The sequence below is a fragment of the Carlito syrichta genome, unplaced genomic scaffold (genome assembly GCF_000164805.1).
Source record: "Carlito syrichta isolate Samal-C Ts95f unplaced genomic scaffold, Tarsius_syrichta-2.0.1 Scaffold313345, whole genome shotgun sequence".
Classification (NCBI taxonomy): domain Eukaryota; kingdom Metazoa; phylum Chordata; class Mammalia; order Primates; family Tarsiidae; genus Carlito; species Carlito syrichta.
Genome location: NW_007257441.1, coordinates 163,949 through 176,497, shown reverse-complemented (window position 1 = coordinate 176,497; position 12,549 = coordinate 163,949). Strand labels below are relative to the sequence as shown.

General features: G+C 50.7%; 1 protein-coding gene across 4 annotated transcripts in view; it reads right to left on the bottom strand.

The window, feature by feature from the left end:
• The window catches only part of PTPN5 (protein tyrosine phosphatase, non-receptor type 5), a 44,089-nt gene that overhangs the window by 13,968 nt on the left and 17,572 nt on the right, over nucleotides 1–12,549 (bottom strand). For 3 of the 4 annotated variants that reach the window (XM_008070333.1, XM_008070334.2, XM_008070335.1), the window contains exons 3-5: nucleotides 1,433–1,626; nucleotides 747–854; nucleotides 420–503 (exon numbers count right to left, since the gene is read on the bottom strand). In XM_008070333.1, the coding sequence (XP_008068524.1) occupies nucleotides 420–503; nucleotides 747–854; nucleotides 1,433–1,626 (386 nt within the window). The remainder of the gene's footprint in view (nucleotides 1–419; nucleotides 504–746; nucleotides 855–1,432; nucleotides 1,627–12,549) is intronic. The other variant, XM_021718714.1, reaches the window with a different exon arrangement.

Sequence of the window (12,549 nt, the reverse complement as noted above, 5' to 3'; positions counted from 1 at the left end):
GGGACCATGCCTGCTGCCCCCGGATTCCTGGTGTCCCCTCCCGGGGTTGAGCTTTACCCCTCAATGTGCCTAGATACATGGCGCTGCCCCTGGCCTAAGTGGAAAGTTCAAACCCCCCTCTCTCTTCCTGTTCCTCCCTCCTCCCACCCACCGTTTCCTGAGGATTCAGGCTTTATTGGTGGGGCCTGGGGGTTCCTACACCATTCTCCCTACCTCAGTCCCTTTTCCCAGCCCAGATAACTGAAAATCAATTTTCAGAAAGAAGGAGCCTCTCCCCTGCAGGCTGGGCACACTGGTGGAAGGAGACAGGTACCCATTCTCACCCCACCCAGAATGTCTAGCCTGCAGGTCAGATGGGAGCAGGTAGGGATCCGGGCCTCGGGGTCAGAGGATCACGTCGGAGTCAGAAGGTGCCTTACCAGAGTGGTAACGAGGACCAGGCCTACGGACAAGCAGACCAGCAGCAGGCTGGGGACGCCCCAGGTCCCAGAGCCCAGCCAGGCCTGGGGAACATCAGACAAAGGGTCAAGGGAGTGGCAGGGGCAGAGTTCTCAGCTATTTCAATGGTGACAAAACCGAGGCTCTGAAAACTGCATTGCAGGTTTGGAGTGGGAGCTGGCAGAAGAACATCAGGGGCTTGGAAATGTCTTCTGAGCTCGAGAAGCCCTGTCCAGGGGTCAGCGAGGGTGGGACTGGAGGCCCCCAACGGATCCCTCCTACCCCGGGACTCCCCAACGCTTACTCACCGTGGGTCCCAGCTGTTTCAGGAGCGTGAGCAAAGAGGAGATGAGGTCTGTGGCGTTCTGTGACCAGATGTGGCCGTAGCCGCTGATCCAGAGCACCCCACAGGCAAGCTGGGCACAGGAGGAGCAGACTGAGGGCAGAGCCCAGTTCCTTGCCCCTATATTCCCCCTGCAGAGCTCACCTGCAGCCTCAGTCTGGCCTCCCATGGAGGCTCCTGAACCTCTAAGGTCCAGTCTGGGCAGCTGAGGGCAGGGCCCACATGTCGTGTGACCAGGGGAGGCCCCAGGACTATCCCTGGGGAAAAGCTGGTTGAAGGAAACCAAGAGAAAGCTCTTCCCATAGGAGACCCTGCAAGTATGCACATAAAAAGGGAAGTCTCCCAGAAAGGACAGAAGTCTTCAGAAAGAACCCTGCAGGACTGAGAGGTCAGGGGTCAGGGGCCAGAAGGGCCCTGCGTTCCCCATTCTCAGGTTAGGGAGGGCAGGGCTTGAGGGCTTGGCTACTGAGGCTGCAGCTCAGATTTGCAGCCTTCCCCTCGCACCAGCGTTGAGGGTTCAGAGTCCCTGAAGGTTACCAGGAAGGCCCCTCATCCCTCTGCATCCCAGGAGGCCATCTTGGGAAGGGACTGGAAGGCCATCCCTCCACCCGCCCTCTCTCCAGGCCCTCGTGAGGCCTGTGCCATCCTTACCAGGAACTGGGAGACAGCAAACAGGCACAGGCTGCTCCTGACAGTGAGGGAGTGGCTCCCGGCACCCTGAGGTGGTGGCTTCTGCGCTGGCTCTGAGGGCGGCAAGGGAGGAGGGGGCGGTGGCATCTCTCTCAGCGGGTCCGGGAGCCCTTCGGCCTCGTCCAGTGCCTCCAGCACTACCGGCTGGGGAAGACCTGCGGAAGGAGGGACACGAGGGCCGATGACTCGGGCCCTGTCCACACGCGGGGCTCTGCTGACCCACGGCGGGCCGCTGCTTTTGTGGCTGCCTCTCAATCCGGGATCAGTCAGCGTGGCTCCACTTCCAGCAGTCACCCTCGATTAGCAAAGCAATATTCACCTACCTTCGTCAGAAAGAGCTAAGTGTGGGTGGACAAATTATTTCTCTTTTATTTCTCCAGTAACAGAGTTAAAATGGCAGGAGGTTTTTCAGGGAGTTAATATCGTTGTATTTACGCAGCCTCATTCTTTTCCATTTCTTAAGGAAACAAAAAACAACCACCTCAAACTCAATTAAAAAGGAAAAAAAAAAGGGCATAACCAGGCCGTGACCCTGAACAACCCACCCACGCCTGACCTTCAGATTTTTGTCTCTTGTGGCCTGTGCCCCAACTGATCACAGCCACACGCCTCTCTCCCACCTGGAGCCACCGCCCCCCCACATACACACAGTGAGGTTGGGGGGTGGTAATCGGGCAATATGGAGGAAAATCTTGATGTAGCAGAACTGCTATCAGATGTCTGGGATCTGGTTCTGGTCTGTTCCTAGTTGGTGTGATCTCGGGAGAATCACTCTCTCTCTAGGTCTCAGTTTCCCCACCTAGAAAATGGGGATGGCCTAAACCCTTGGTTTTCTAACCGTGCTTTACAAAACCCTAGTGTTTTCTCAGGTGCACAAGGGACTGTTATCAAGTGTTCCGAGTCTCCATGTCTGTTCCTTAAGTGCAGATATACTGGATTTCTGCTGAGATTATTTCAATGCAGGGTTCCACTACTAAAGAGTCTGAATGCCACTGGCTCAGATCTGAGCCCCTGGCTATAGTATGGGGATTCCAGCTGCAGCCATCTCAGTGAGTCCCAGGTTTTGGCAATCTCCACCCAAACTCACATGGTTCAGTTTATTGCTAAGAAGAGAAGGACTGACAAAACGGATGTGTGCAGCTTGAGTGCTGGGTGTGGCTGTCCCTTCCTTTCTGGCAGGCGACAACAGAACCACATGAGGCCAACACAGTTGTTTTTTCATGTGCTTGTTCACTCACTTGACAAACATATACTGAGCATCCCCCGTGGCCTAGATCAACAGTGTGGAGCCATGAGCCCAGGTCCAGGAGATGCCATATTTGTGCCACAGGCACCCCCTTCTTGGCTGCTGGCCCTGTGTGGCTCCCCGCCTGCCATCTTTCGGCCGCCCTCCTTGCAGTCCCTCTGGTGAGCCCGCCCCCTTTGCATTGACGTGCCGTCCCTTCTGGACCATCCCTCTAACACCCTGCTTGCCTCATGCACACTTTGCCAAGATAACTCCTCTTCGTCTGGTAGATCTCAATCAGATGCCAGCTGAAGTAGGTCCTGCCCTGTTGCATCGGAGTACCCCATGCCTCTCCTTCCTACCATCACCAGCAGTAGCACCCCGGGACATGCTTGGCTCTGCTCTGAGTGCTTTACATATGTTAACTTGGTTACCCCTCACAGTACCCCTGTGAGGTTGGACCTATTATCCCCATTTTACAGAAGAGGAAATGAGGTGCAGGGGGGTTAAGAGAGCTGTCCAAGGTCCCTCAGTTGGCGGATGGTGGTGGCGGGTTCAATCCGAGGCAGTCAGAGGGGTTCTGGGCTGTGTTAATGCTTGCAGTGGTCTGTAAAATAATTTTTGAGCATCCTCTCCCCTGTTCACCTGGAAGTTCCTTGAGGGCAGGGGTGGCATCAGTTCTGTTTATCCTGATTGTCTATATCATCTAGCACAAGTTCTGGCATGTAAGTCTGCAAAAAATATTTACCAAGTGAGTGAATGATGTTGGGCCAGTGAGGATCAGTTACTCAGTTTTCTTGCTTGATGGATAAGGATAATAATACATCCACTGAAAAGCTGTGATAAAGGCTTTATTTTGAGTCAGGGTCTCACTCCATTGTCCAGGCTGGAGTGCAGTGATGCGATCACGGGTCACTGCAGCCTTGACCTCCTAAGCTCAGGTGATCCTTCTATCTCAGCCTTCTGAGTAGCTGGGACTACAGGTGTGTACCACCAAGCCTAGCTAACTTTTTCTTTTATTTTTTGTAAAGACAAGGTCTTACTATGTTGCCCAGGCTAGTCTTGAACTCCCAGGCTCAAGTAATCCTCCTGCCTCAGCCTCCCAAAATGCTGGGATTATAGGCATGAGGCACTGTGCCTGGCCTATTTTTTTATTTTTGTAGAGACAAGGTCTCACTATGTTGCTTAGGTTGGTCTCAAACTTCCGGGCTTAGCAATCTTCCTGCCTCACCCTCCCAGAATGCTGTGTGTGAGCCACTGTGCCTGGTCCCCAATGTTCTAATTTAATTGGCCTGGGGTGGAGAGCAAGCATCAGCAGTTTTTAAAGACCCCAAGGGCTTCTAATGTGTAGCCAAGATTGAGACTCACCGACTTAAACCTTCCCACCTGTGTGACCCCCAGTACCACAGTTCTCAATCTACTCTCTTGACAATGAGATGTGGAGATCAGTTGGGTGAGATGTAGCAGGTAATTAATTAGCAACATAATTAAAATGCTGAAATTGTCAAGGGTTTTCCTTAGGGGGGGAAAATGGAGTGGTTTCAGGGTTACCCTAAAGGAACAGCCATAAAGACTTTAGAGACTACAGATGAAACACCCAGCATGATGCTGGGCATTCAGCAGTATACAATACATGGCAGATTATAATAATGATTGCACATCATTCTTGCCTTCAAAAGGCTCCCAGGCTGGGCACAGTGGCTCAAGCCTGTAATCCCAGCACTTTGGGGGGCTGAGGTGAGAGGATTGCCTGAGCCCATGGGTTCATCTCTACAATTGAAAAATTAGCCGGGTTTGGTAGCACATGCCTGTAGTTCCAGCTACTTGGAAGGCTGAGGTGGAAGGATCGATCGCCAGAGCCCAGCAGGGCGACACTGGGGTGGCCGTGAGCATGCCACTGCACTCCAGCCTGGGTGACAGAGTGAGACTCCAACTCAAAAAAAAAAAAAGCCTCCCAGTCTTCTGAGTAAAGCAGACTAGGAAATACATGTTTACAATACAATGCACTAAATGCGAGTGGAGCCCAAGAGGGCGGGGGAGGGCATTTACCTCTGCCCAGGGAGGTTATGGTCACCGATTACCTGGTATCCCTCAGCACAGACCCTGGGAGCTCCATGAAACAGGAAAGCTACTGTAAAAGATGGACCGTATGGGAAGCCAAGAGTTTCTACTATCAAAAAGCATAGGGGTGATTTCTCAAGACACCAGGCCTTCGCTCACACAGAGTCAACAGGTGAAGCCAGGTATGGAAAAGTAGGAAGGGTAGAGGCCTGGGGTCAGCTGGCTTCTGTACCTTGGTGCTACATAGCGCATGTGGTGGCCCTTGATCAAGCCCTTTTCCTCCCTGGGTCTCAGTTTCCTTATCTGTAAAAAGAGCATCTTGAATTCAGCAAATAACAGTGAGCTCACATGACCTTGGACTTTGCTGCTTTAAGATACATAGGTGTTCTGCGTTCTATACTGTGATGTATCTATACTCGTTTTGATATTAAAATCATGCTTTTTTTCCCCTCTCCTAAAGCTTTGAATCAAATTTATGCTTCAGGAAATTGTGCGACATATATCCTGTGGCTTTGCCCTCAGGAGTACATGCACCCCAGTCTGAGAAGCATGGAACTTGCCTGCAATAAAACATCATGCAGCTGATATAAATGATTCTATGGATGAATATTTAATAACATGGAAAAAATTTTGATGGTATGGAGTGAGAAAGGCAAAGTTACAAAGCAGTATGATCTCATTGGCCTTAGACATTAAGAAAGTATAAATATGTCTATAAAAAGATGGAGAATGCCTGATTTAAGATTAGAGGTTAACATGAACAGTGCTTGTAGAGCATGGGACCCAGTGAATGCCTGGCACACAGCAAGTGCTTATTAAGTGTTACATGCAGTAAATGGGAAGAATATAAGCCAAGTACTAACAATAGTTCTCTGGTCGGGCTAGGTGGCTCAGTCTGTAATCCCAGCACTTTGGGAGGCTGAGGCGAGTGGATTGCCTGAGCCTGCAGGTTCGAGACCAGCCCGGGCAACTTGGCAAGACCTCATCTCTACAATAAATATAAAATTATCCAGGCATGGTAGTGTGTGCCTGTAGTTCCGGCTACTTGGAAGGCTGAGGCGGAAGGATCACCAGAGCCCAGCAGGTCTACACTGGGATGACTGTGAGTGTGCCATTGCACTCCAGCCTGGACGAGAGAGTGAGACTCTAACTAAAACAAAACAAAACAAAAAAACTAAACAACCCCCCCCCCCAACCAGTTCGTTGAGGTAAGGCGACTTCATTTAAGTATCCTCCGTTTCCTTTGATAAGTAAACAAATATACATATATTTGTAGTGAGACTACTTTTTACAAAAGATCAAAGTTCTGAGTTGAGCTATCAGGAAACCTAGTTAGTATTCCCAGGTTTCAGGCTCTACGCCCACCTGTCACATCTAGATGCTTACACTGGGATATGAGATTGACAGTGTGTGCACGGTTCTGAGGGACCCACCTAGCAGCAGAACAGCCACTCAGAAGGCAGGTCCCTCAGATACTGTGTGATCATCACTTTAGCAAATGAAAAATAGCAGGTGAACTGCTTTGCACATTATGGGGGTGGAAGAAAAACTGCAGGCTGGTGGAGCTCTGGGTGCATATCTCAGATGAAGAGGAAGGTTTTCTCATTTATTTTTTTTTAACCACTAGGCACCTGGCAACCCTGGAGGCCAGATGCATCTAACGGATGGGTATTTACTGGGCACCTGGTAGATGTGCTTCTTTCAGAGCAAGGTTTAGTTAGAAGTGTTTCTGGGTAGAAATTTGACATCTTTTTACCCAGGAAGATATACTTCAAACATCCACTATATTCTGTATATAATTTTGGGGAGATCTATGGCTCTCAGGCTAAGAGCCCCTGATCTCAGGGGTGGGCAGTGGGCATCTGTGATAGAGAGGGGTGGAATTCACAGAGGTAGAAACCTAGGCTAGGAAACCACCTCTCTGATTTTAGTCTCTGCTTGTTTGTGCATGAGTCCAACACACTTTCTGGAGCACTAATTACATGCTAAGCACTGGAAACACAAAGATTCGATTTTATGCAATTCAAGAGGTAGGCTCTGGGAATACAGCTATGAACAAAACAGTTCTCACTAGCACAGGCCACTGTGGTCCTGGGCGTATTTGTCCTTGTGGGTTCTGTCCTGCTCCTAGAAATGATGTCATCTCTTCTCCTTGCCTGACTCTCTCTTCTACTATCCTGTTCTGGGAATGACACTATCACCTCACTGGGCTGGTTCTGTGCAGGTCCCAAAGTGCGTCTGCACACGCAATGGCATCTGCCTCTTTTGGCAGCCCTATGAGGTAGACATTAGCATCATCAGCCCTGTTTTGTCCATGAGAGGCGGCTGCTTGTGTCAAGGACTGGTTTTTCAGTAGTTCACAGCAAGGTGGCTGCTTCGCCACGCACGAAACCCTGAGTCAGAGGCAGCTTACTGACAAGTGATTTAGCATCGGGCTTCTCATGGGCTCGCCTCTTGCACAGGGTGAAGGGATTCTCCAGGCAAGGAAATCAAGGCTTAGCAAGGTGAAGTGCCTTGCCCAAGTAAGTGTAGACCTGAGATTTGAACCCAGGGCCTCCCAACATCAAGCAATGTTCCCATTTTGTCATACTACTTCTCAATCAGGGGTCACTGCAGCAAGGCAGGGAGATGGGGAGAGCTTGGGAGGAAGGGATGCCCCGTGTCTGGGGGAACCTGGAATCCTAACCCAGCTGCTTGGGGGGCATGGTGCAGATTTTGTGCCTGAGCTCCAGCTGATGGATTTGCAAATATTCTATGATATGGGAGGTGGAGTGAGGTGGGGAAGAAGTACTAGAAGACAGAGCTCAGTATCCCGGGCCAAAACACTAGGATCTGGGGTAAGGCATGCAGGCAAATGGCCTCCAGATTTGACCTGGGGCATGTGAAAACACTATGATCCCTCTCCTGTCACCCAGCTCCCAAACTCCCTGTTAAACTCTGCCTCCTCTGTGCCCTGGGGCTGGCGCCGCCTGAGCTCCAAGCCACGGCTGCTCCTGTCAATGACTCATCCTTCCAGTTCCCAGGCTGCCAGCCCCCCGGAACTGGGGTGGAAGGCTGGCTCAGCCTGTTCCTGTTGACATGAGGAGGGAAGCTCTGTCCCAGTTAGCTTTTCTTCCCTTCCCGGTGTGGCCGGCGGTGACCTCCCAGCCATGTCCACACAGTCACAGGAGACCCTGCCGAAAGAACATTACGCTCAGACCTGCTCAGGCTTCAGGATCACTGACTGTCAGAGCCTGACAGGTCCTGAGGGATATCTGGTCCCTCCTGCTAATTTCTCAGATGGAGAAACAGGCCCAGAGAGGGAAGTGGCCTGCCCAAAGTCAACAGCCAGCCAAGGGCACAGCCTGGATGTCAGTTGCTCCCACAAGCATGATTAGTTAACATATGATAGAGGACCTTCCCACCAAAAAAAACCCCAGGATTATCTTTTAGAGGGTAGGCCCCTTGGAGTACCCTCAGAATTTGTTTCTCCAGATGAAGTGGTCAACCAAAGTTTTTATCTGGAAGTTAAAAGATTGCATCACGATTTGCAGAAGAAACATACTGAATTGTGGCATCAGGTGACTGGTTCTTCCACTATGACAACACACCTGCCCACACCGTGCTGAGTGTTTGGCAATTTTTGACCAAAAACGGCATAAGTCCCCATACCCCACCCTCCCTATTCACCGGATCTTACCCCAAGTGACTTATTTTTGTTTCCCCAGGGAAAAAAAAAAATCCTTAAAGGAAACGTTTTGCCCACGTGGAATAGGTGAAACAAACAAACAAAAAAACCGGTGGGAACACTAAAAGGTTTATAAATTGATGAATTAAAAAACTATTTTGAGCAGTGAAGAAAGTGTCTCAATAGGTGTATTGCATCAAAGAGTACTTTAAAGGTGACTGAAGTTTAAACATGTAAGAATAAACATAATTTTCTGGGATTTTTTTGGGAGTCCCCACTTGTATATCAAGTGCTTGCCATGTGCTGGGTGTTGCTCCAAGTCTTTATACATATTCACACATTTAATCCTCACAACAGTCCTAGAGGGTAGATGCCCCTCTTACCCCATTTTACAGATGAGGAAACTGAGGCACAAGAGAGTTAAGTCTGCTAATAAATGGATAAAAGCTAAGACTAGAACACAGGCAGTCTGCCTCCAAAGCTTATACCGTTAGCTGACACACCAGATGAGATCAGCTCCCTGAGCCCAGTACCAGGCATTCTGCTGCCCACACCATATCATCTTTAAGATGTCTCCAACACCCGCACCCCCATCCATCTGGGTGATGGTGCCGGACTTCACGGCCTGTCACTGTGTCCAAAATACCACCAATAGACTCCCCTTGTTACAGGATTACTGCTTCTATCTCACTGCGGGGTGGAGGGGTACGGAGTAACCTTGGGCAATTTTTTAATAGCTCTCACCTGTGGAGGGTTAATCAACAGGAAGGATTTGCCCTTCCTCATGCTCCTACCCTGCCAGTTCTGAGCAAGGCACATTGCCAGTCTTATGCTACTCAGTACTCACAACTCTGTGGGTTGACGTGATTGTCCGTACCTTACATGTGGAGCCACAGAGGCGCAGAGAGGTTAAGTGGCTTGTCTTGGGTCACAGAGCCAGACAGTGGCAGAGCTGGGATTTGAACTCAGGTCGGTGGGTCTTCACAGTCTATGACCTTTCCCTTATTCCACAGAAAGGTCTGGAAACGCACAAGGGGGAAGGGGTGGGACAGGTTTGCCTCCCAGGCCTATTTTGAGGTTTTGCTTGGGTCAGCCCAGAATCAAGGGAGGTGCTGGTGAGGAAGTGATAAGGTTCCTAAGTGTGTGGAAGAGTCTGGAAGAAATAGGCTCAGTCATTTCTGCTATCACAATATCTTACCCTCAGCCTTGCCCTGGGCGCTGAGGAGGGGAGCCTGGCTTCACTGGGCACTGCTGTGGTCCCTGTCCTCACTGGAAGCGGCTGGAGTGGTGACCCCCATTGTCTGCTACCTCTTGAGGGTACGTCGTAGGAAAACTAGGAATTAGAAGGTATGTGGTATTGGAGGACAGAATCCCCCAAACTGTGGCAACCCAGCCCCTGCTGTATGCCTGGCCTTTCGCTAAGAGTATCTCCTGTCTTTGAGATGTTTTGTGCCTCGACCCCAACACTGATCAGTAGGACTCTGAGGAGGAAGAATAGCCTTGGTGGAAAAAATTTCCAGCCCCTCCCAGCAAGGGCAAACGGATGGTGCGCACTGGGGGTTCTGGGAATGTGTTCTGGCTCCCTGCAACCCTCCACCCCACTCGTCCTGCTGATCAGTGAGCAACAGGACTGAGAGGGCCACAGAAGGAGGCAGCACGATGACAAGAGTCCAAGTGGGCAGCGAAGCCATCTTGGATGGTGAGCTGGCTGAGGGCAGGGCCTGGGTCTTGTTTATCTCTGCATTCTCCAGGCAGACAGGGAGGTGGGGTGGGAAGGGGAAAGAGATGTTAGCAAAAGAGGATTCTGGAATAGAACATGGGTGCTCATCCTTTAGTTCACATGACATGAGCAAGATGTTTAGCTTTTCTGTAGCCTAACTCGTGGGTGGTCTTAAAAATGTGTCTGTAAATTCTTCAACATTCCTCCCATCATTAGGTGGAGTCCATGTCCCTTCCCTGGCTGACTGCCCTGAAGAAAAGGTGGTAGAAGTGATGTTTTTATTTTTATTTTTTTATTTTTTTGAGTTGGAGTCTCACTCTGTCGCCCAGACTGGAGTGCAGTGGCCGCTCCCGGTCACCGCAACCTCGACCTGCTGGGCTCTGGCGATCCTTCCGCCTCAGCCTTCCAAGTAGCCGGAATTACAGGCGCGTGCTACCACGCCCAACTAATTTTTTGATTTATTGTAGAGATGAGGTCTCGCTGCCCAGGCAGGTCTCGAACCCGCGGGCTCAGGCAATCCACTCACCTCAGCCTCCCAAAGGTGCGGGATTACAGGCTGAGCCACCGAGCCTGGCTAGCAGTGATGTTTTTAGAAGAGTCCGTGTAGCCTGTGCAATTTCTCCTGGGACACTTGCTCTGGAAACTCTCAGTGGCCTGTAAGAAACCTGGCTACCCCGAGGCTGCCTTGTAGAGAGAGAGACTTCAGTAACTGTAAAGTGGCTGCTTTGCAAATACTGACTCATTCAACCCTTGGAGCAACTCTATGAGGTAATATGACTGTCCTTTGACGGAAAGGAAGACAGAAATATGAAGAGTTTAATGACTTGCCCAAGGCCTTTACGGCTGGTGGATAGGAGAGCCAGGACTCTCACCCAGGCGGTTTGGCTCTGGCCTCTGTCCTCTTAACCAGACTGCACTGCCTGCCCATCTTTTTCCTCCTCTTTGTGGGGGGAAGTCAGCCTGAGAAGAAGTTTCAACCCATTCCAGGACAGAGGGGACACAGAGCAGAGGGGACAGGCCTCCTCCCTTGGCATAGTCCATCATACCCTGGCAGTGTTTGTGTAGGGTGTCTCTACTGGGGAGGGAGGCACAGAACGGCATGACCTGGACCAGGATGATGAGAAGTATGGGAACCACGGGTGTCCAGTGCTTGGTCTGGGGCGGGGGCAGGGGAGCTGACTGATGTCTGCAGAAGAGGCCACATTGAGAGGCAAGAATGGGACCTGTGTCTGGAAGTTCGAGGTAGGCAGATTTCCAAGAATCATGAACCGGCTCTAAGACTGGACCCTACAAATCTGTCCTGCAAGCTCTTCCTGTCCCACAAGAGGCTTTGCTGGTTAAGAGGTAGCTTCTGGTAGTGGCTTGCAGCAAAGGGTTTTGGAGTCACATGGACTCAGGTTTGAGACCCGATATTGCCACCTCTCTGTGTGACCTTGGGTGAGTGACTTAATCTCTCTGACTTCAATCTCTCCTCTGGAAAATAGATAGACTAAAACTTGCCTTGTAGGACTCTGAGGATACCATGAGGTAAGACGTTCAACATGCTTAGCCAGGTGCCTGGTGTATAGTGAATGCTCAATAAATGGTAGCCAGACTGTAGAGGTGAGGGGGGAGAGAGGAAGGGGAGCACGAAGGAGAGCCAGCAGTGAGGATTTCCTTTCATCTGCCATGAGCCCCCCGGGAGGACAATGGGTGCCCCACCCAGACGTGGGCACCGTCTTTGAGGCTGCTGGCTGGCAACTGGGCTTGGTGGATGGAGTGGGCATGGACTGGGGGTGGGGGAGGTGGGGCAGCTTTGTCTCTGCCAGTTAATTAAGTCCAGAATGCTAACAAGCTTTCAAAACAAAACACAACTCAAGTACTCTTTGAATGGGATATAATAAAATGGTTCAGTCTGAAACTGCAAACAGCTTTGTTGCTGCAAACAAAGGCTCAGTTCTTTGTGCCTCTCTGTCATGGAGGCCCAGAAGCATGAGGGTGAAAAGGGTCAATGAAACTCTGAGGGTGCAGTCCGCCCTTAACTCTAGACCAACTGCCCACGCTGAGAGCGAAACGAACTGGCAGCAGAGGCCCTGGGTCAAAGGGGTACTAGGGGTCTCCAGTGCCTGAGACTTAGGCACAGATGCATGAGGCGGAAGGGACAGGCTTGAGAGAGCATCTTGTTTTGCCCTGCCATTTCACAGATGAGACAAGAGAGGTCCAGAGAGTAAGAGGCAGGACCAAGATAGCCGTGCTTGTTTTTAACCTTCTAGTTCAGCTCACTCACTGAACCAGTGTAGGAAGCTTATTAGGGGCTATCTGTGGGTATCTGGGAATAAGACTTGAAGTCCCATGGCAGTGGGAGGCTGGGTCCTGGCTTGGGTTTCCTTGGTGGCTCCTGTTAAACATCTTCAGGGATCTAGGAA